Genomic DNA, 25607 nt, shown 5'->3' on the forward strand with positions numbered 1-25607 from the left:
GGCGGAATAAATTGTCGGAAAACGCTTAGTGTGATAGGTTGTGAAACCAACACGTTCAACTCACTACAACAGCCTCAAAGGTTACAAAAAAAAATAGCTCTCCGAGAAACAGTTTACCGACTGCATGAAGTGTGACAATTCAGTGAAATGAGCAGTTAATCTACTTTGCGCTAAGAGAAGTAACATGTGAGTAAAGTTTGAAGTACATTTTAACTGATTAATCCGCTATACATGTATTACACATAATAATATGACGCCTAAATAAACGATGTTTATGTTGTCGTTAGAACAAAAATCGCTTATGTTTTCAACTAATGGACCAATCTCTTTCATACTTTAGTAGATTCTAATAGGAGTTTCTTCCAGATATTGTTTACACTTCTACCTGGTGTTTCATTTTTTTTTCAATATATATTTATTAATATATAAAACACAGTTGATCGATAAATCTACAACATTATTATTTACTAATCATAGAGAATACACAATCTTAGTTCATCATATAAGATAATCAATTATTGTGCATACATCTTTGAATTTGCCATTTTTGTATGCAATGTATAGTGACAATATTTCTTATTAATATATAAAACACAGTTAATCGGTACAGTTACATCATTATTAATCACAGGAGTTATACATGTATCATCATATGAATACCCTTATTTATTGGACATATATCTTATAACATTTTGTATTTTTCATGTTTCTTTATTTTGCTGTTCAATTTCCCTGGTGTTTTGTTCAATATGTTGCTGATTGTGAGAACATTTACCCCACCACGCGGTTCTTCTTCAACGATTAGTTTCAGTTAAGATGACGCTTCGTAAATATGTGAATATAGTCAATTATTCACTTGTTTTGGCTTTTTTTTTGCTTTGTCATATTAGCAAGATTTTTTTTTACAGAAATCTAAAGAAAAATGATTGGTGGAGCTCAAATGATGCAAATAATTTTAACGATTAGATTTGCAGGCGCCAGATTACGTAACGACCGTTGAGTACCCCTTAATGAAGAGTGTAAAAAAAAACTGAAGAGTGAGATATAACAAGAACCACTACTTCTTAAACTTATTTACCAACGACACTCATTTTTTGTGACATTAATAAGATTTCTGTTTACACGCAAAATAAGTAGCTTCGTTTTTTTTTGCAAAGGAGTATTTATTAATAAATTGTTTGTTCGAAACCTTCGATGTATACATCCCAGTATAATTGAGAATTATTTATTTCGTTTGTGACGTTACAGTTCCATTTTTAGTATATTCAAGTCTTCACGAATGCCTGTAAAAATACCAAGGAAATTAACTCAAATTATTCGACAAAATGTTCCCATGCTATAGATAGGAAACATGGTATTCTTCATATTCTGCTTCCAGATCTTTCAAGAACTAGACAAATTTCCAATGTTTTTGTTCTCTATTTTCTCTGAATAATGTTGACAATGTTGGCCAACTGAATATACTTCATCATACAATTCTTTTTTGACAAATGATACAATTGCTGTTTCCCGGACACTGACGTCCAAAAAATTTACCTATATTTTAGGTAAACTTGTTTGAATGTTCATAAACATCGTCTTGATTCAAAACTTTATCCTGGATAAAAACTGGCTGTCACGGGTTGTGATTTTGTGACGTGTCATGTAGTCAATGTTTTCATTGGTCTTTTGGTCCACGTGCGTGTGGGGTTTATGTGTGTGAAGTATGTTTAGGCCAATTATACCGCAGATCTATAGACATATATAAGCTGTTAAGCTCTGCATCATTGATTCTCTATCAGTCAGTATGGGTTCAGAGTTCAACGGTGTTAAACTGATTGTATCCTAATTTGAATAAGTAATACAAGGTATTATTACATTGGCGCAACGCACTAACTGACAAACCGCATTAAAAACCACGAGAACGATTGATTGTTCACAACCACGCTTAAAAAACTTTTCAAACAAAAGTCTGAGCGACAACTATAATTCCAATTGCTTCCTCGCGTTAAGTTATTATCATTATCTAATGTTACAAAAATATAGAAAAAAAGTGAGAGCTAGAAAAACATTAATTTCATTTTCCTTTACAATGCACACTGGACTATAGACCGAACTTTCAATCAGTCGTTGTCGCCATCCGTAATAAGGTATGTGCATTTCTCAAAGTCCTTATGAGCATCGGCATCTAATTAAAAAATGTTGTGTACAGTATATCGATACTCTTGTAGTTCCACGAAGTGGACATGAATGGAGTTGGTATTCGGAAAGTTATAGTCACAAAGCCATACAATTCTGCAAATCTTTTGCAACATTTCGATGGGACAAAAATACTTTGTCCAAGTTATCCAAGTTACAAAATAATGTCAAATATCGCGTGGACACACCAGCGAAATTTATCCGTAATATTCAGAGAGATGTCTGAGGAAACAATGGGTAAATGTAAAATAGTTTGTGATCTAAAATATACAAATGTGACAAGCCAGTACGTTCACGCAGCGGAAAGATCTGACGAAACAAATGATGTTCAACATTTACTGTGCGTGACTTTGGATAGATTTTTGACAGTGTCGAAAACTGACACGTTTGATGTCATTATGTAGAATTGGGCGTGCGTGCTCCATACACGCAATCAACAATAGTCAAAGAATTTCTTGAGCAAATGTGTTCTGAATGTTTCAACTCCGTACAACAGTAGCACAACTGATTTTATATCTTACAATAAACTTAGATTCCATATATATTACAGGTAAATATTGATCATTCGCAGACGAATGTGGATATAAATCTGATCATAATATCTTACAACTATTACATCTTCCAATTATGATTTTTTGTAATATTATAACTTTACTATCCATTGATAAATCATCCCTCCTCATTTTAATATATATTTAAATGAGATATATAAAACAATAAAAATTGATTACGTCGATATTTTCGGGTTAATTCTAAAACGTAAAATGACGTGTGCAAATTCATTTGTCGTCTGTAATATATTTACGCATCCTGCGTGCTGCGATAATAACATTTTTTAAAAGAGATTGACATCATTTATTTACAATAAAAATCGGCGAAATTTTAGGCTTTTGAATCGATTAACCTCTAGTCTATACTGTACTGACTTTTACAGAACGCAAAAAACTTTATTGATTACTAAGAACAGGAAACTCAAAAGCAGACATTTTCATCGGCTTTTGAGTTGGTCCGCTAAGAATATATGGCAACGTAAATCATGAAGCAAACGTATCATCTATAGGTTTGATAAATAATTTTTCCCCGTATATGAAACAATTATTCCCAAAGAATGTGGGTCATATTATATCATTATAGATGAACTTCTGTTGACGTGACTTTTGTCATATTATAACGACTCATGGATGAAAAATGAAATTTCGTAAAACTAATCTCCACGATATCGCCGATTGATGAAGATAAATATATTATTAATTTTTCCATCTCAATAATATAAAACGTAGTTTTTTACTCGTCTGGTTAACGTTCTATTCCAAAATTCAGTGTGTGTCAAATGGCAAATTCAATGCTAATTTTTTTCTTTAAAATGTTTTATTTTGATATTACCGAATTTTATATTACAATATGCCAATTTTGTACTTGTTTTGCCTATTTTGTTCCATTACAAGCAGTTTGCTGTTTTTTTTTTCGTGAAGTGCATTTGATTTTGTCAAAATTATCTCATACAGTTTTTAAAATTACGCAATACAAAGTTTTCTTTTTGAATCAGCAAAACAAATTACAAAATTCAATATTACATGAATTTCCACTTTAGACGTCGATAAGCCAATACATTGTTTTGCTGCCCCAATCACATTTGGTCATGAATGAAAAACAAATCAAAAGAAAATGCCCGTTGTTTCTCCTAGAGGTCACTACTTTTAAAGAAGATATATTCAAATAAAATCATTTCTTAACGTGTCTATTTAATTAGTCTTTGATCGATATAAATAATTCATTTATAATTCATGTTTGATAGAATTCGAAAACAACGAATCCGTCCGAGGAAAACAGGTTGAGGTTTTTGAACAATTAATGCGCATCCCACATGGAATTTGCACTAAATATCGATTGCTGTTTTAGTTACGTTACTGAAAAAAGCACATTTTTTCAAATGAAAATCGTTATATAAATATCCACTTCTGTACAGCAAAAACATTTATATGTCAAATGAAGAGAGTTTTTTGCGCTTTCATTGCAAACTTGCAAGATAGAATTATGTAATAATAACGTCTATTTGAGTGCGAGAAGTTAAGGTAACAAATTTCATTTTTTTTGAGACATTCGAATACAGTTTTACCGTCGATTGGTAAAATTTTCTCACTGGAGAGAACATTTTAAATGTTCCAGTAGAGCCGAAGTATCTGATGAGTAATATCTATTCTAGAACATTCAAATTGTATATTCAAAATGAATATCCTCACAACAGAATTAATATGCTGTATAGAGAAAGAATAGTATAGACCTTGGTATAGCACAAGTCAACGAAAATATGATTATCTACGTTGGAAAATTGAGGCTGCCAACCTTGATACAATAGTTTTGACTATATTATGTGTGTTCCGGAACTAGGTTTCACGTTCCACAAACTTATCCACAAGTTATCTTTCCAGTATCAGTACAAACAAATACATCGACGTAATTAAAATCTCATAAATAGAAACATAAACGTTGCCATTCATTTTTTAATTTTTGAGAAAAGCGTCAACGTTTTCAATTATACCCATGGAAAAAAATCAAAAAAGGAAATAGTTTTAAAAATTATTTAAATTTTACGCAATTCACGCAGAGTTTTATCCTTTAATTTTAACGTTGGGAATTGACGCCCTGTTTACGTCGTTTGCGTGTGACAAGTTGGTTTGATAGGAAATGATTGATCGACACGAAAACGCCTGTAAGATACACAAAACATATATTGTAACAAATATCGAAAAATTTTCTGGCATATAAATGTAGATCAGTGTTGTCAGTCATTTACAATAGTGATATGGTCTGCCATTTTCCCAAACCCCGCCTGTGAACAATTTTATTTACAATACCATATATGTATCGGCAATAGACACTTGACCCATCAAATATTGTCATCGAGTCTTTTATCCTAAATGAAAAGTTAAATATACCTTGAAATTAAGGTTCAAATTTACTACTTTTTTGCAACACTGAGTTCAAATCACCTGGATGACATTACTGTAGTGACACTGAAACGAACTCCACCCGGTACCTTCATTGTCATTGATGACAAATCTCCGTGAAATAATTTATAGCCATCTTTCGTCATTCTCACTTTACACATAAAGGAAATTTTGGGGAGAAAACACACAAGGCATTAATCAGGATAATAGATGTTAAATCAATGTAACGACTGATTTACTATGATAGCTATAGTTAGGAATATGGGTTTACTTACTATGGTGTTATGACCCATAAAAATCATTTCTTACCTTCGCTCAGCTGCGAGTAGCACGCGCATGTATAAAATATCCGCGCAACGTCAAATTTATTTTTAGTATTTCGAGTTTGATACAAGTAATCAATTCGACTCAATTTTTTTTTTCTGCAAAATCATAAATTTAAAATTTTTTTCCTGGTACAATTGATATTGTACAGCATGCGAGTCTTCGTGACAAGATGGCAAGGGAATACGAAGCATAGAGAAACGTGAGGTGTGCACAAACGTGCCTTTAATTATCAATAACGAACGTTATTTTGCCTAAACTGTATGAAAATCGAATGGTTGTATTTAGAAAGAAAGTTGTAATGGTAGTATACAGAGGGGATTTCAAAGTCAGCATATTTCTATTGTATTGCATTCGCTGAATGTATTCGGGTTTTATAATTAAGTTGTACTATTGTATCACTTCATCATAAAATTGATTACAAATAATTGCTAAATTACCTCATATATTTAATTTTCTTTGACTGAAAACTCAACTATGTAGGACGTATGCTACTCAAACACAGTGTAATGTAAATATATTTAAATACTGCAATGAATAAATGAAACCATAGTTGCATAATTGTAATAGTTACTGCTGTTAGTTAAACTCCAAAGTGTTTGAATTTGTACTTAGGTATTTCGATGATTCATGTCGCAAAATATTTATTGAATACATAGAATACCAGAAAAACACAAATTGCCCTTTTTTTGAGATTTGGTGGTAATCATCATCAAATCATTAAATTTTAACATAATGACATAATGAGGTGTAAAATTACTTGATGCATCAAAATTAAAAGATTATTCGTGAATTCACCAGATTCGCCTCCACATATCATCTCAATGATCACTCAAATTCACAGTTATTTCATTTCGAGTGACAGTTTAAAACCTTTTGAAACCCAACTTGGCCTAACAATATGCAAGTTATAGTAAACTCCCTAAGTTATTCATATTATTGCTTGTCAGGAACAGTTTGTTGCAATAATTAAAGTAATGTAACAATAATTTGTAAATTAGATTAATTTTGTTTTGCTAATTTTGTAAACTAAATTTGTGCCTTCAGTGTTTATTTCAATATTTGAATAGGAGCAAAAACTTTAACATGAGGCTTACTATCATTTTCATCTATGTTTCAATATGCTTGATTGTAAGATTATTCGTCGAAGTTGAATCAGCTTGCAGGTAATTTATTTTATATTATGTTGGATTTTGATAATATTTTGACCAATTGAAATTTTTTATAGCTAGTCAAACTAGCATGAAAACGAGATAATTGATTTTAAGTAAATGCACGTTTCATAGTTTTCAGAAGAATCGATTCATCCTTAGATATACAAGTACATAAGGTTATATACTAGCATATACCATTTGTTAATTTTGGAGAACTGAAAGTGTAACCTATGTAACTCAATACTTATGTGAGATGAGATGAACCGACATCACATAGTATAATGTTTGTTCAACCTTAGAGGCATAGGAGACAACTTCGTTAAATTTTTATATTTTATTGACGTTACCTCTTTTACCAGTCTTCCCTCTGTAAATAAGCTTGTAGTTTTCTAAGTAGATATTATGCAAATCCGACAGAAGCAACGCTTTTGTGTCAGGTGTTGTGCAGATAATAAATACTGAAATTAAAAACCATCATAATATTTAACATTCATTTCATTTTAGTCACCATTCTTGCTTGGAGGAGGAAGCAAAAAGAGAATGTGAGTGAATATTTCAGATGTATTTTATATCTTCATCGATAGTATTTCATAAAAAATATAACTGATAGTCTTTGCCCAGAACGATCTAGAATCAGTTCTAAAATGTTCTTAATCTAACGCGCAAGACAGGCGTTGAATACACGTTGTCTATCATATGTGGTTTCAAAATTCTATTTCCTGGTAGAATGATTGTGTGCAAACCAGTTAGAGAACATCTAGCAGTCGCAGAATTGCTATTTGGTTACGACGTTTTCATTGACTGAAATACCTGAATGTGGAGCAAAAGACCTAAGTTATTTAAAATCCGTCACACGCCAAAAAATATAAGATGTCACGAATAAACAATTTTTAAATTGAGGTTTTTTGAAAACTATGATCCTCATATTCATTCCAAAAAAAAGTAATGCCCATAAAACAGCACAATTATATCTTGAACCAAGAGCGTCCTTTAGATTAGGTGAAATATTAAAATACCTAACTATCTGACCAATTTGGTAAATTTAAGGATGGCTGGGCATCCAAACATTTATTCCGAAAAAGTAAAGTTGATAATACGGCTCAACCCTACATTTAATTAGCGGCCCACGTCCTTTCGTGTAGGCCAGATGAGGAAATAGCTAACCATTTGACCAATTAGGTGAATTTAGTTTTGTTTCAAACTCGAAGCTATAGGTATTATTGTCACACTCCCCGCGGGGGCCCGAGCTGCAGTTTCAATAAAATCTAGCTGCGATAGTTCGTATCTTGTCAGTAGAACACAATTGATTGGCTTTCAATATTTGGGATACATTTTTAAATGCGAAAAAAACATTTGAGTCATCTGGCGTCACCTGGCTCATGCATCTGAAAGGATTAACTGGGTTGCTATGCCGTGGTATCAAAATTTCACGTTATCATCCCAACTGATCGTGAAAACATTTCAGAAAAAATATAGATTATTATTTAATGGTGTTCATATATATTACCGGCGTACATTTCTTTTTAAATGTCCAAATGCTTATTTCCGCGAGGAAGACGTATTCTATGACAAAAGATATAATTCTACGATTTGGTAATCAAATGATAATATTTTAGCTTACATATTTTCTCTTGAACACTTTATCTATGAAGCCGAATATTATAAATCATTTTTCAATTTTATTTTTTCCGCGTGGAATGAATTTCAAATTACCAAGATCTATTTATCTGGATTTTTTTCATGTTGCATACTTTCAAAATCAACCACATTTAGGCCAAATATTTAAAACGTTCAATATATATTTAAGATATACCAGCAAATGTACTGAAACCATATAGACAATATGGAAAGCAAGATAAAAGAGCAAGAATAGTAAATGGAGCAAAGAAAAAACTTGATTATGATGATGATTTCAAAAAGTCGGGAGACATTGATGAACTTGACAAACTTATACAAAAGTTGCTGTCTTCGTAATCACCAACAGTCTGATACACTCTTGTATACTTATTTTAAACTTTCATGGAATTTTGTACAAATCACTATCGAATATTTAGTAAACCAAGAAGATCCGGTAGATAAATTTTATCACTACCTTAAAAATATTCATATACTGTATTTCAGGATTTTTATGAATAAATGTACAAAAATACCAATAAATAAACATAAAAAACAAAATATTTGAAACCTAAACTGGTTTTTTATATCGTTAAATTTCTAATTAGTAATTAATCACTACTATATTGTAAATCAAATATCAACAGAATTGACAATTTGTGTAATTCATATTTTATCGTAAAACTGCGTCTGAAGTTCCATTTTGATTCGAACCTTCCGAAGCATATCTTACGGTTCTCAAACTTTTACTTGAAAATTCTGAACTCTGCCTCTGTAATGTGAATATCATATGCTCAATCATCATATTGCAGTTCTATTCTTCTGCATTTTTGTAATATAAATATTATTCGATATCTTTGTTATGTTTATTTGAATTGGCACGATTTTCTGGTGATATAGCTGAAATTGAGAAAGATGTATAAACGATTTTTTCGTAAAAAGATCGAATAATTTCCTCGCTTATGTTCTGGAGTTTAGTTTAATTGTTAACAGAAAAGTTTCTAGGCAATTTATTTTGAACCCCATTTTTTCTTTTTTTTGGCTTAGCAACGTCGACAAAATTTGGTTTTCATTTGTACTATTAACTATACTAATCGGTATGTGAGCTTACATACAACATCGCAACTTGTGCAATGTCGACCAGTTTTTTATACGTGAAAAGCAACTTGCTTTATATATATATAGTGTCCATAATGTCTTAAAATTTATTGAAATTACAAAAGGAATTTATCAATACCCTATATTGCTTTTGGCCCTCACAGATGTATTGAATGAGATAAAAATACATAAACAATTACCGATTAAAACACAACAAACCTGGTTAAGATATATTGGGAACTGACTTCATAACAAAATTGAAATTGTAAAAAGACCTTATTGACACCCTGTATTATAGGCAAGAACTGTTAAAGATTTCTAGACAACTAGTTCATGTATGCGGGTACAAAAACGTCATTTCCGTTTTAGGGCTCACCAAACTATTTCTTTCACAACATAGTACAATAGCACCATTCACTAGTTTGCACGAAACAAAGAAAGAAGCGGTGAATAAATATGAGTCGTGCCTACGACTGCCAACTGAAGTTCGAAGACAATTGAATATTTCCTTTTAAAATATAGTATTTTCTTATTTATAACTATAAGATAGATGAAATAATGATAACTGCTAAGCTCTACAAGACAGCGGTGTTTATGGGACGAATTATTCGAATTGTAGTTTAAATTTACTAATTTTATATAGCATTTGAGTAACGTTACATAAACATCAAATGACTACGTGTGAAGTATATGAAAGTAATCACAAAAGATAAAATGACAGATGCAACAACTTATATTTCAGCTCGTTTTGGAAAAGACATTTTTGAAAAGAACAACATCCAACCATGGTGGGAAGTCTTGCATAAGCACTGTTTGACATTCCATGCTACCTTTGTAATAATTATTTTTGGTACATCATTTTTACAAGAAGGCGTTTCATGTCTCCCAGATGAATATGCATCCTGGGATCAGTACACAGAAGTTGAAGCTTCATTTGTTTCAAATTATTGTTCATACAATATTTCCTCCACCCGTCGTCGACAGTTCAAGGTGATTGTCGTTGCTTTAGCTATAATTGCTTACTCGAATATTCATTTTAATTCAACTGAACTTATCAATGCAATCGACATAATCTCCACTGCAGAGAAGAACGTTTGGAACTTGAACATGAAACTGAACAACAAAATGAAAAATATGGTGATCAAACTCAATACCCAAAACTCAGATGAAATAACAAAAGTTCATGATATAATGGAGGGCATATGGCTGACCAGAAACTCAGATATGGCATTTGTTCATTTCATTTATTATTTCAGACTGTGGTCGATCCTTATTGTGCTTGGTTTATGCGTCCCTGGTTTTGGGATCGACAGCTTGATATCTACTGGTTTATTCGAAGGACTTTCTGATCCCGAACTATTCTACTGCAATGTATCCGGTACTTCAAATGAGATCTCTATTTCTCCAAATAGTATTAATAAACATGTTTGCACTGAATATGGCTTACAAATGAACAATGTTATTATACTGGCATACTCAATACTTTGCTTTGTACATGCATTGGATATTTTAGTCGCAATCGTGGCATTGAGGAAATGTCATCCTAAACCTTTCGCTAACAATAGAAAAGGTACAAAAATTGTATGCTTCTTTTAAGAAAACTGTGTGTTATGTCAAGTGCTGAAAGAAAATTGCCATTTGCTAGCTTTCTTGAGTTTGTATTATCAGATTATGCTTTTGAAACCACGGGGCGCTATATCCGTATGGCATTTCAGTACTGTTCCGATAAATTTGACAATAATAAGTTAAATGCAGGAGAAATAATCGAAGATGTCCCGAATAAGGGGTACATACAAGTTGTGGTAAAAATGAATGGAGCGGGATTTTTATTTAAGACTTTGTCCGAAATGTTTGCCGAGAATCCCGGAATTAATTTCACCCCCATTATGTCTCAGATTACATGGAAAGACTGGAACTCTGAATGGAATGAAGAAGCTAGGTCTTTTTTCCGTATTTCATATGACGGTAAACATTTTGGAATATTTGTAATTTGCTGAACACTTTCGAAACCGTGAAACGGTTAGAAAAATGTTTTACTATCGACACGCACGACTTGAACGCGATAGAGCAAGATCACACGGGTAATGATACTGGATATTCAGTTCTTTACTATGCTCTTCGTCGTTATGAGGGTCAAAGATCTTTTGAATCTACAGCAGCTAGACATATTTTGCAAAATTCAAATGGATTCGATGAAAGACCAGTTTATAATAACGGTATCTGCACTACGGCAAAAGACTTTGTTGAAAAACAGTATCGAGACGACTTAAATTTTTCTTTAGCATTGAAGACGAGACTCCCGAAAATGATGAAGCATAATTCAGCAACTAACCATGCACTTACCAGGTGGCTTACATTCAGAGATTCTACACTGCTATAAGAATGACAAAAATTGTGGCTAAATGATTGAATATATTGACTGTAGTGACTACATCAGACAGAGTAGTCATCAAGTCATCAATTCATGGATTGCTTGTATCAAGTATGCTTTCAAGTCCTGATTTCCAGAACATAAAAATGCAATCACGACAAAGAGACAAACTTTCCGGTGTCTTACTTGAAATATTGTACTTCGCATTCGCATACTGTTACTATATTGGGGCTGAATGTCTTTTATCCAACTGAATTTCAAGCATATCCGCTGCCGACTCTCAGGCGTCGAAAATACTTTGTTGCATATATTTATATATAACATAATGGTTACAATAAACGGAAATTGACCTGAATTTTAATTCACTGATAAAGGGCAAAAGTGTTTGAATGAAAATATTTCAATGAGTAAAGTATTGTGATGGACAAAATGTACACGCCGAATAGATGTGAAACTGCATTCTTGAACATATTAATTTGGTTTTCTATTCACTCAAGTATTCACAATCTATAAATTATTTATATCGTACTCGAAATAGCTAAATTTTCATGTGTAAACTTATCCATTCAATTGGTTCAAGTCATTCGAAACAAGTATTTTTACGAGTCTAATCAAAACGCATGAATACAATAATAACAAAACCTTACAGCTTGAATGGACGTATTCAAACAAATGAGGTAATATTTACTATTATATTTCACAGTTTATGTAAATAATTTTTTTGTATAATATGAAAATATTTTAACCGCTTGAACCCGGCAAGCCGGTTTACCGGCTTGTTTGAGTACGCTCTGTGCCCCGGCAAGTCGGTTTACAGGCTTGTTTTTCGTGTCGGAGAGAATCAACTTTATGATCTCGTATCTCAAGAACCACAATGAGTATTTAAATAAATTTTATATTGCATGAAAGCTTGTTATTGGGACTAATTATATTGTGATGATCGGTGCTCTAATATACGATGTTTCAGTAAAATTGGCAATTTGAAAGTGCGTATGAAATTATTGTATGATAACAAATATTTAATATAAAGAATTTCGATTTCTTGCCTAAATAGCCACATATTCAATCGACAATATATGTGGAGAATTTGAATAGCTTTTTATATACGTATCCAAAACGATTTTACGATGAGCCATTCAAATTTTATGACCAAATATATTAGATTATCTGTAGATTTAACAGCGACGCTGCGTCAAATTGATGTTCTCATTGAAGAGAGGCAACGTCTCGTCACGCACAACTTTACGCATATTACGCAAATGCAACTAAACGTGACGATATCCGCAATAACGTTACGTCGAGATGTTATTATTTAAATGTCCGCAGGAAGTAATTAATTAACCCGATGCTACGCATTCAAAATTCGCACTACGATTTGACTTTGACTGCCCGCTCAAGCCCCATTAAGTTGTGGTTACGTATACGCAATATGAACAAGATTGTGATTTTATTAGCGGATAACGGAACAATAAAGACCATGAAAAATGTATGTACATAAAAGACTGCTTGCTAAAAATTTTAAATTGAATATTGCACTTCGTTGTGCCCGGAACAATGAAGAACATGAAAATATTAGGCAGACTAAATCCAATATTGCACTTTGTTGTGCCAGTTATACCAATGGTTGTTGGTTTCGTTACCTATACATAGGTACTCATTACAATATTTGTACTTATATACTGTCTCGCATCGTTTCAGCAACGCTTTGTCTTTAGCAGCTGGATTGGTTTTTTGGCAATAATGTAAATTTTGCTGCATACGACGCATCTATTATTAGAACTGGCGTTTTGCGGTAGGGTATCTAGTTCTGGCGACGCATATGATCTTGTTGGAATAAGAGTTGCTCTTTCTGCATTATTAGTTCTCTCAGATATTGATCCATCCACTTGCTTCGCCTAACATTCGTAAAATCAGATATTTTGATCTGCAGAGCAGGCAAGTACTTATTTTGGTTGATATTTGAACAAATACTCATGGGCGAATAAAACATTTTCCACGTGAAATTTTATATGACGATATTAACTTCACTTCGCTATTACTGCACGCAGTACTCGACGTCGGTACTTCAATCCATACAGGGTTAATATCATATCGAAACTCGGCGACCGATGTTCCGCTGAGAACGTCGTCGTGAAAGTTATCTTGCGCATTTTGCCACGCAATACGTTTCGAACGTACTTATCAACATCTTCATGACGGTAGTCACGTGATCGGCTTTTGCGTAGCTGCGTAATCAGTGCGTCATGGCCGCTTATCGATGTTGTTCACCCGACACAATGATACACAATTAAATATTTAAATATAAAATTGGTTATATGGCAGCCACAATAGTAATTCGAATATCAACAAAAAGCTTATAAAAAACTCTTTATGAACATCAAATATTGGCAGTATATTTTGTACCAAACTAACAAAATTTGAAGCCAAAACTCACATACATGCAGAAAAATGACTGTTAGATTAGGGTCAATTTTATTAATTTTGACAAAATGTATTTCAAAATGGAAAATACATTCTGAATGCACGATAAAATTTCCTTTCGATTGAAATGTCTCACAACGTGCTACCTATAATTGGTAAAAAGTTACAAGCGTGCCAAATAGCCAGTATTTAGACTTATTTTATTGTTCTACCAATACGGCGCCGCGAACCTTCAGGGTGAGCGAGTAACTTCGCTCAGAGCCGTCAGAGTTCAAAGAGTTAAGCTGATTTTGTAAAGGAATTGTATCATGATAATAAAGAAACACACACTTGAATAAAATAATGTGTGTTCCTATATGTAAATATATATCGTGACAAGTTTCCTTTACTACACATAACAACAAAATGTTTGTATCGCTATTCTGAGATTTGTGAGCAAATTAAATAAGTTCAGTTTTTTGATAAGTTGTACACTGCAAGGGAAGACGCTGTGTTTTACACTAATAAAAAACACCTAGGTTGCGAAATAATGCGTTTAATATCAATTCGGATTGTTCTCGGATCGTTTTTACATGACCATAGTTTTATAGCTTCTTCAGTTTGTTTTATTTGAGGCACAACCCAAAAACATCAAAAATCATCATCTTTTGTTATATTCTTGCAATCGACAATCAAAATTCAAAAATCACGTTTTGTTTATGTATTTATTCACTGCTTAATTTTGAAAAAAATTGCTTCTTCCGTACTTTTATTTATCGTTATTGATGGACGGCATCATGTCATTTTCAAACTTCCATTTTTGTGTTGTATATTGTAATTTTAAGTATTGTCTTGTAATCAATCAATCAATCAATCATAATTTATTTGTCAATACAATATAAATATATCACGAGAAATATGGAAAAACATAAAACAAACAAACAAATTTGAAAAACAAGAAAATCACCAAATAGTAATACAAACTTAAAAGTATATATATATATATATATATATATATTTGCTGCATTGAGGTTACATATTATTTTTTGCTGCATTTGGGCCACTCGTTTTCTGTGGCATATAGTGAGCTACTCACAGCGTTAATTTGGGTGGTTTTCAGTGGGAAATGTTTTGACAAAATTTCACGCAACTAATACAGTTTGTTTAAAATATAGTCGAGTTGGCGCCCATCCGCCGCATATTCATCCGCCGCTGATTTTGATTGCCTGTATCTTCAATTCTCGATGCCCTCACACGAAAGTATAAAAAGTATTTTCGTATATACTGTATATATATATATATATATATATTGTGTATGTACGTAGGCCAAAGTGTAACCTGAAAATAGCTTCAATAGCGATATTTGAAAGTTGTTCTTAGTGGATTCTAGATAACAGATGACAAAACTTCCAAAATTTCATAAATTGGATTGTCTGATATATGACTTATTGCTGAAAGTTAGGAAGTCGTGAGTTAAGCTTAAAAAACATATAAATCAGGGAATTCTCAGTCAAACTTAAAAATTTTTGCATCAGTCGATGTGGGAATTTTGTATTTATATTTTAAGGGAGTGGTTCCAATTAACTATTTGACCTTTGACCTCAAAAAAGAAAATTTGTTCTGTTGCATTTAGATTAAAAATTTTGGTATATTCGGATAGATTTCGACATAAGAAAGCTAAAAATGTCATTATCATTAAAATTTGTTGAATAGTTTTTGAAAAATTTGAATTTGAAATTTATTTTTTTTCATTGTTTTTTGGTCCTAACTTTTGATATAAACAATGAAAACCATTCAATTGGTATTTTAGAGACGCATTCAACGATACTTTACTCGATAAGATTGGATTTCTAGAAAAGAAATTGAGAATTTAGAAATTTGCAAATAAATGGGGTTAGAAAACTAGTTACGCGAATTGAAAGTACTAGGGTTTCATCGATTATCACAATTTTATGCTTTCAATATCGTTTTTTTTGTTGCATTCAAATACATTTGACTATAATGAGTGCATTACACGTGCTTTACACCACTTCTAAGCAAAGGAACTAGAAAATATCGATTTATGATGGTCAGGTCTCGAAAACGCAATTTTCGCCATAATTATTAAGTTGTCTTGCGATAATTTATTGTATTAGCAATTGAAAGTATTTATATGAGCAGGATATACCTATACCTAGTATTTTGGTACTTCATACTATTAAATCAAACCATCAACTGAATTATTACCCCTTCCTTAAAAAAATATAGTTAACATATCGGGAACGAGAAGAGGAATTGGTGACGTATGAAAACTCAAATTCCCGCAGAATTAAGTTCAATAGACCGGCCTAGTAAGGCAATAAACTTTTCCTATTTAATGCAATATTTCTTGTTGTGATGACCGTGAGTTTGCATAATTATGTAATTAAAACTGGAGAACAAAGGGAATGAACGTGGAAAATGAAATACCTTGGCATCTGCATGGGTTAATTGACCTGCGGTGTATAAACTGGCCCATAATCCGCATAATGGACGATAAGATAATTGATGAAAACAAAATAAATGAGATGAATATAGAATCGGGTGAGCTAACAAAATCACAAGTGAGGTTAAAAGCGCACAGATTTCCGATGGAAAGGTATTGTTAAAAGGGTATTACGCGCTCGCTCACCTATTATTCCATATTCTTTCAATTGTGAGTTACCACGATAAGATATCTAAAAAAAGATACGAAAAAAAACAGAATGTAAAAACGAAGTAATACAACGGGGACGTAGCCAGGTGGTGTTTTTTTTTTGTATTATACATAACAATTTATCATAGGTCGAAAAGCTTTTTATATCCCAGAGACTCAATGAGAACACACGTTTTCCGGCGTTTGGTCGAGCCCGCTAGTTGTTTCGATATAACATGGCAAATAGAAATTTCAGAACCCCCCTCGAAAATTTCTGAATACTCCCCTGTAACACGATATCAGCATCGACGACATATACATGTCATTTTTTTTGCGTCTTATGCAAGTTCAGTAACAAGTTGTATCTCAGTTGTTATCACTGAAATAATCACTGATACTGTCTTCTTTTTTGGCATAATATTTTCACCACAATTGTGACTGCAAGTTACCTAAAGAGATTTTTGGCATTGGCTTGCTCGACAATAGGTTAGTATTAATTGTAAAATCGCTGCACAACGGCTTATGTATGACATTGCAGGTAAAGTATCGTTTGAGCAGTCCCGAGGATTTTTTAAAATGAGCAAATGCATGTGACACCACAATGCCATTTTCCGCGCATACGCATAAAGATGCTGAATGTAACATTCCATAGAATTCTATTTAGGCAACGAGAATCTCCATCATTGCCCTTACCTCCATATTCTCCGATACCCTTTGGGATTGTACCAGCCATGATTCAAAGGTAATGAACGAGAAAAAATCAATCGGTTTGCAAATGTATGCCCTAGCTGTCACTGTAAATTTGCATGTTTGAACATCGTTCCGCAAGATCATTCACTCCTCGCCCATAACGGCAAAAGGACACATGTTGTTTGTGGCGCACCTTGTGACTTAGTGACTGTTATGTCTAACGACCCTCGATTCCAATGCAACCAATTTTTTCATTGTAAGCATTTTATTGCCAAAACGAAACGTCACACATAAGTTAATTCGTCAACGAAATTCGCATACAAAGATATGGAAAAAAAATAATTGACACAGGTCCGATGTTTGGACATGATTTTACAGAAATACTATAAAATGAAATTACAAATTTATTAATAAAAATAAGTAAGCGAGTAAAACTCGTCACACATAAGTTAATTCGTCAACGAAATTCGCATACAAAGATATGAAAAAAAATTACTGACACAGGTCCGATGTTTGGACATGATTTTACAAAAATATTATAAAACTAAATTAAGAAATGTTACATAATCGATATAATTTAAGTATTCCACCGGAACATGATATAATAGAGAAGTGGTTTTCAAACGATGGGGGTGGGGAATTGGCGGTCTTTGGACAATTTTTGAGGGGGTATAAAGCTTAATTGAATAAATATGTGAGATTTGAATTTGCCCGCCTTATTTTGAATATATATGTTCCATCCACACATGCTGTGAATAAAACATACATACGCCTTACTATCCGTTATTCGTAGCTTATTTTAGCTACAATTATTTTTAAGGTGGGTTGCAAAACTTGAAAATTCTAAAAAGGGGGCTCATCTTAAAAATTTTGAGAACCACTATCATGGAGTGTGAAACGCTTTTTTGTTTTCAGTCAGGATACTTGTTTTTCACAACTATTGAAGAGGGTTTTATTCACAGAAAGCTAAGTTCAACAAAAATTATGATGAATGTATATTTATGAAATTAAATACATAAACCTCCCCCTCGAATAATCCATTCTGTAATTCTACTGGCAAATTCAAAATTATGTTAGCATTTTAATTAAGTTAATGCTGTCAGTATTTTAATTAGAATAAATGTATTTGCTCAATATTGTATTTTGAGCAAAGAAATCTGTTTTTGATGCAATCTAATGCTGTCAGCTGTTTTTCTGATAAATTTGCTGCCACTGATGTCTAATTTAAATTTGCAAGCTTTTTCTTAAAGTCCTTTCTGAATTTCTTTCTCTCATTAAATAGCTTTGCATGAATTATTCTCAATTTACTTTTCCTGTCTTTAACGCCTGACAGTATATTCTCCTTTTGGAGAAATTCTTCAATGTCTTTGTAACCTGCATAGCAATTTAGAACGCATTAGTCTGAGAATAATGTAAACTGCTCAAGTCCTCGTCATCCAACAAACTTTCTATTTTCTGACTGATATTAACAGACAAAAAGTAAACTTTACCTGGTAAGCTACCGGTATTATTTTCACCAGAAGTGTCTTCATTACAAGACTTGAAATGAGTTAACAAAGCTGCAGTGTCACTGCTTGACCATCTAACATATTGTCGTTTTCTGCGCTTAGTTGAAGTACTTGGCATATCTGAAACCAAATAAATGACACACTCATTAAATGATTTTCTACATGTTTAAGTTTTTAAATTTAGACCCAACACCAAACTATTTACACTATTTAGCTTTTATACGTAGTTTCACATATTAGTGCACTTTTCAAGACTTGGATAGAAATACTTACCATGACACATCTCAAATTCAGTATTCAATCCCAATCCTGATGGCATACTGTCATCTTCAACACCCAGCGTTTGTGATACTGCAGATGATTCTCCTTCTACACTATTTTCTTCTTCTAAATCTTCAACACCCGGCGTTTGTGATACTGCAGATGATTCTCCTTCTACACTATTTCCTTCTTCTAAATCTCCTGTTATGTCTGGCTCTTCCGTCCCTGAATTAAAAAGGTTCATCAATACCAACCCATGATTATAATAACATACCAAATTTCTCACCTTCGACTTGCATGCCATCCAATGATGCAAAGTAACTCCCAACTTTCGTAACCTCTTGTATACCGAGTGGACACTGGTATACATTCTTATTGATATCTTCTGTGTGTCCCATGTGCTTAAAAAACACTAGGCGTTGATCTTCCGGTATTTCCAAGCTGGCATATAAAGTTGAAGCTCGATGGCGCATTGCTGTGGCTGTGATATGTGAATTTACCCCAGCCGCATCAACTACATTTTTCACACTATGCCATCCGCTACAATGATCTAGGGATTGTTTTGTGCTTGGGAAAAGGAACATGTTTCGAATATTGATGTCAGAATCCTTTCGAATTTCGGAGTTTGCAAGCATATCTAATGCTGAATCACAATCGGGTGGCACCAAAACAGGTACCATACGGTTGGTGCCTTTTCCTCCTTGGTACATTATTTTAAATGTACTAAGAAGTTTTTTCTCAGCGTCATTAACATAGTTGGCTCTTTGAGAGTCAATCCATTTCTCCGTTTTGGCATCACACCAATCGCTCATTTGGAGTCTACATGGCTCACCCCCTCGTCGAGCATTAAAAAGAGTGAGTCTAGAGCAGTGGTTCTCAAACTTTTTTAGTCTCAGAGCCGCATTTCAAACCTCAAAGCTGTGAAGAGCCGCACACAAGCAACGCAAGGTAAAATAACAACAAACCTTAAGCGCGTATTTAAAATACCAAGTCCTCGTAACAATAACACACCTAACAACTAGAGCTGGGCATAATATTCGAATAATAAAATATTCGAATGCCATTTTACTATTCGACTATCCGGTACCACGTGACCTGCGCCGCTCTGCTTGGACACCGAACTCGCGCGTCTCCAACTCAATCGTGAATTGTGCGAGATTTCCCTACGCCGCTCGCTATCAGAAAAAAAGACAAATTTGAAAAGTCGTTGTTTTTGCGTTATGGTGTTATATGCTTATCTTCGCACTTAACGTATCGTTTCAATACATTATTTTGCAAAAAAACGTATCGACCGTTCCGTAAATTTAGAAACGTCAAATCAGATTAGGTATTTAAAATAAATTTCCCAGATTTTAAACACCGCATGCTTGGTGACATATCATTAGCCATTTCTTGCATTACCGAACATAAAGTTGATTGAAATGAAATGTTAAAATGACTTTTCGGTGTTTCATTGCGAAAAAGGCAATTTTAGATCGTTAGAAAACTCTAGTTATGTAAATAGCATGGATTTAAAAAGGACCAGAAGTTTTTCCAAAAGCTGGTATGAGTTACTTGTATGAAAAACACTCATTAAATTGTAACCAGATAAGAAATGTCATGGCCTACTCCATTTAAAGCACTTTGTATTAGCTCTTTAGTGATCCCTTCCATCCTTGGCCAAGTGATGTTTCGAATATGTAACATTGTACTCGACCATACATGGCCGCTGAGCCAAGAGTAAAACGTAAAATTAATCGTGAATTTCGTTGTGACAATGCACATTGACTCGTCCACGAATTGTTGCGTCTATTATCATCGAAAATGATTACAATTGGTAAATTTCGAAGCAATTGGGCAGTACTAATTAAGTCTTATAGCATGACATAATCAAAATCATTAAGTGAAGTGGTGAATTTGCAAATTCCGTAAAGAAAATTGAGCATTACTCAGTAAGTATTTTAGCTATAATAACCATCGGGGTGTTGTTTTGTTGAAAGAAAAAACCTTAAAACTTTAGAGAATTAGGTATAATTAGCGTCTGACCCTCGATTAGGCACAAAGGCCTAGGAATGCCTTTATTGCCAATTTATTTAATCGCTTTTTTTAAAACAACATTCAGGATTCACGCAATCGTAAATTTGCTAGGTTTATCTATCTAATACTAAAATAACACGAACACCATAGGAAAGCAGGAGAAACTCAAGTATCGTTTTAATAAATATCTGCATCTCGGTTACCGTTCACTTTAAACAGGCACGGTTAATTTACAAGCGTTGATAAGGAAGATCAAATCCAAGACAGGGAATAAAACTCAGAATAAAATTAATTTGGTTTAGAAAATCAGCCCTTAATGTATTCAACAGCTGTCGCCGATGTGAACGCAAGGGTATACTAGAAATATAAAACTTCGATATTCGGCGACCGCTTATTCTTGCAAAAAACGAGAAAGGGCGGAAATATAGAATACAAACTTTAGGATAACGCCGCCAAAACGATCGCGTTGACAAAGACAATCAGCGATTATGATGAAATTAACCATTAACCAATAAAAAAAACGCTTCTTTGCCGACTTTTCAATGTTTCTATCAATTTCTAAATGGTGTATCGAACTCCGACGTTCTGGATCCCTGTTATGTATAAAAAAAATATTCAAGTTATTCGATTTCAAAAAAGATTAGATTTTGCCCACCCTAGACTAATAGCCATTTAATTTGGCTTTGATTTCTAATAAGTTTGTCAAAGCGGGTCGTAATCGCGGAGGATGCAAAGTGCAGTAACTGCTTAAGATGACCGCCAGATATTTCGGGACTATTTTCGATTACTGGAACAAAATTAAAATGCTCTAGGATTAAAATAATCATTGAGTTATTTGATTTATAAATAATATCCGGGAATGCGACAAACACTGAAAATCCACGGAAGCAAGCCAATGATTACAGCCATGTCTAAAATCTTGCCAGGTGAAAAGTGTGCGAGTGTCCGAGAAACGCTTACTGTTGCGTCACTATTGCATCTTATAGGTTAGTCAACGCAACGCAAATAAACACGGGGAAATTCATTCGACTAACTAATAGACTTCAGCATTTTAATTTCGAGTCAATGATTAGTTTTCAATGAAAAATTTTCTCTGAAAATAATTAACTTTTAAAGCATTAACGAGAGCCGCAGGATAGGTTGTTGAGAGCCGCATGCGGCTCTCAAACCCTAGTTTGAGAATCACTGGTCTAGAGACTGTGAGGTCCCGAATAAATACAAATGTTTCTGGACAAAAAAAAACCATACTGATTATTCACAATCTGTTGCAATTTATCTACAGTGTAGTTTCGTATTTCTTTCACAGCGTCCTCGTCTGGTAATTTACCAGGATTGTTTTGCTTATGGTTGCGGTTTTGCAGCAGTAAATACTCAGCATCGCCAAATATGCTGATCCATTTTAGTTCAAGTACGTCAACAAACTTGTCGATTAAATCTGCGCTAGAATCATCATCACCAATTAAATAACTTCCCTTGACGACCTTCGCAGACAATTTGAGCAAATTTCCTACACTCACTTTAAGACCAGCCTTAAGTGTTCCATCTTCATGGGTTGTCATTGATTGTATAGCCTCTTCTAAAGCAGGGAAATTCTGCCTGCGAAACATCTCTTCAATTGGCAGAGTTTTATCATTTGTAAAAGATATAAAATGGAAGTATAGATAATCAAGTGTACGCATTTTACACATAACTGCCTTTTGAGATTCAGCCAGTTTGTCTTTTTTTCGCTTATGTTTATTGAACTGGCTTCTTCCAATCAGTTTAATTACACCATTTTCCTGACAGAATTTACCAATCCTATCACCGCTGAACCTCGATAGCAAATCAGTGAATTCCAACCCATCCGTATCATTATTATTCAATGTTGCAGCTAACCCCTTTGTTCCCTGTATACCATTTTTTTTCCCACAATTTTTTGAATGACTAAAACAATATCTTCTGCGCACAAAAGCTTTACACTGAGTACATATTTTGACTCCATCTTCCATCTGGCCTCTTTCACACAATAAGGTTTTTATTTCCTTCAACATCTTCATATTATGCCCAAACATACCATCCTTTCGCATTTTCTCAAATTCAAAGGCTTGTAAATGTTTTGGCAAAGACATTGCCAATTTTACCCTTTCCTCATGTTTATGACGCATTCTCAAATGACGTGTTAACTGGCTTCGTAGTTTCTATAATAGGTCACAATTAAATTCTTTGTTGTGAGACGCACTCTCGTAATCGTAGTTCTGCGAGAAATTTGTTTGCGTTTGGGTAAATTAGTTTATGTCGTCGACGACTCATTTAATTCTGAGACGGTTAGTTTAAAATTCCTTCTAGCCTCAGATGAGGCTGCGACCGAGTTGAAGATAATCTACATTTTGATGAGGAAGACCAACTGCAATGCGCTTTAAATTATGGGAAGAGGCCATTGAGTTAGTGAGAAGCATGCCCATAGAAAAATACGCCAATGTTAAACGAGCCGCACATATGGTATTGTCAATGTTTGGATCAACATACGTCTGCGAATCTGTGTTTTCTACCATAGAAGACGTGAAATCAAAGCATTAATTTGTTATGATGAAAACCCATGTAAAAGAACTGCTTCGATTGACTACAACGACATAATTCCCACTAAGTAGCATGCATAAAAATAAATGGCTTTCAAATTTATGTCATAATCATGTTGGTTAGTGATATTTAATAAAATAAACCAGCATTGCCGCACAGCTGAATATAGGTATATCTGATGTTCATGTATGTTCCTGTTTATAATGCGGCCCTTCGCGTTATCAAAATACGAAAAAGCGGCTCTTCGTTTCTGGCTGGTTGGCCACCCCTGATATACATCTTGAGTGTAGTTATTGCAAAAGTGATTTAATTCGTTGAATTTGATATATTTTTTTTTAATTTGCAATACAAAAGTTGCTTAATAGTGTGATGAAATATAGCTGAAGCCAAACCTTCAATTATCAGTTTCCTCTATAAATGTATAGAGAGAAGATAGGGAGTTAGTCTTGTGCAACCCCAACTCAAAAGTTTCATTCATAATTGCCAGCAAGAATGCGGCCAAAATTATTTAACAAACTGATCCTGTTTATATCTATAATTGACTGAATCATACGGGTTAATTTTTATATTTCACTCTTCAGATAGTCAACAAGAAACTCCTGTTCGACATGCAGTTCAGATCAGACACTACTCACACGATACCGGTATGTACTTTATCAATCCTCAATAATTCATTCCTTTCTGGAATAAATTTAATTTTTGTTTCCATGTTAAGATTCAGAAACTGAAGATGCTGTTATCAGTGACTATGATAGTGAATTTGTGCCTCTGTCTTCCACATCTTCAAATTCGCCATATGATCTACTAATGGTCATTTCCGATAGATCAAGGAAAGGGAAATCCCGTGAGCAAAGAAATGAAGAATTGAAAAAAAAAAAAAAAGCCGAAGCGTCCTTGCTTATATTGTGGGAAACTACGAAGCCAGTTAACACGTCATTTGAGAATGCGTCATAAACATGAGGAAAGGGTAAAATTGGCAATGTCTTTGCCAAAACATTTACAAGCCTTTGAATTTGAGAAAATGCGAAAGGATGGTATGTTTGGGCATAATATGAAGATGTTGAAGGAAAAAATACCGCTTTCACGCTCCAGTGAGCAAAACGCGTCTTCAGTTTTTTTGCGATTTCTCAAAATTGATACATGCAATTGGGTTGAAATTTATAACAATGATTAATGGACATGTTCCGGATACGCTATGTCAAGGATACGCATGAGTGACCTCGGCGATACGCTCCAGTGAGCAATATAGGATTTTACATATTCATTTTCTTCTCGAAAACGACACTACTTAGAGACTTGAAATTTACATCACGTGCAGATAATAAGTCCCCCATCATAAATTGCAAATTTTATGCATGACTGACCACGCTTTCACGCTCCAGTGAGCAAAACGCGTCTTCAGTTTTTTTGCGATTTCTCAAAATTGATACATGCTATTGGGTTGAAATTCCTAACAATGATTGATGGACATGTTTCGTATACGATATGTCAAGGATACGCATAAGTGACCTCGGCGATACGCTCCAGTGAGCAATATAGGATTTTACATTTTCATCTTCTCCTCGAGAACGACACTACTTAGAGACTCTAAGTAGTGTCGTTCTCGGGAAGAAGATGAAAATGTAAAATCCTATATTGCTCACTGGAGCGTATCGCCGAGGTCACTCATGCGTATCCTTGACATATCGTATCCGGAACATGTCCATTAATCATTGTTATAAATTTCAACCCAATAGCATGTATCAATTTTGAGAAATCGCAAAAAAATTGAAGACGCGTTTTGCTCACTGGAGCGTGAAAGCCTGGTCAGTCATGCATAAAATTCGCAATTTATGA

The 25607-nt window shown here is 33.7% G+C and overlaps 1 protein-coding gene and 1 long non-coding RNA gene across 2 annotated transcripts; one reads left to right on the forward strand and one right to left on the reverse strand.

The window, feature by feature from the left end:
- Positions 1 to 6498: 6498 nt before the first annotated feature.
- Positions 6499 to 8980, forward strand: LOC144428065 (uncharacterized). The gene is made up of 3 exons (XR_013478038.1): positions 6499 to 6616; positions 7109 to 7146; positions 8412 to 8980. It is a non-coding gene; the product is annotated as an uncharacterized LOC144428065 (long non-coding RNA).
- Positions 8981 to 18516: 9536 nt separating this feature from the next.
- LOC144428232 (uncharacterized) lies at positions 18517 to 23359 on the reverse strand. The gene is made up of 4 exons (XM_078117167.1): positions 22464 to 23359; positions 19486 to 20060; positions 19212 to 19424; positions 18517 to 19058 (listed from the first exon to the last, which is right to left on the reverse strand). Exons 1-4 carry the CDS (start codon positions 23357 to 23359, stop codon positions 18817 to 18819), a joined length of 1926 nt encoding a protein of 641 aa, XP_077973293.1. The 3' UTR covers positions 18517 to 18816.
- Positions 23360 to 25607: the final 2248 nt, after the last annotated feature.

This window comes from Styela clava, chromosome 10, assembly GCF_964204865.1.
Source record: "Styela clava chromosome 10, kaStyClav1.hap1.2, whole genome shotgun sequence".
Classification (NCBI taxonomy): Eukaryota; Metazoa; Chordata; class Ascidiacea; order Stolidobranchia; family Styelidae; genus Styela; species Styela clava.

What these genes read in the sequence shown, in the direction of transcription:
- LOC144428232 (XM_078117167.1), bottom strand. Translation starts at nt 23,359, where the DNA reads ATGCGTCATAAACATGAGGAAAGGGTAAAATTGGCAATGTCTTTGCCA. An exon ending in CAACAGATTGTGAATAATCA is followed by an intron (nt 20,061 to 22,463) that starts GTATGGTTTTTT and finishes CCACTGCTCTAG; the next exon opens with ACTCACTCTTTTTAATGCTC. An exon ending in GGATGGCATGCAAGTCGAAG is followed by an intron (nt 19,425 to 19,485) that starts GTGAGAAATTTG and finishes TTTTTAATTCAG; the next exon opens with GGACGGAAGAGCCAGACATA.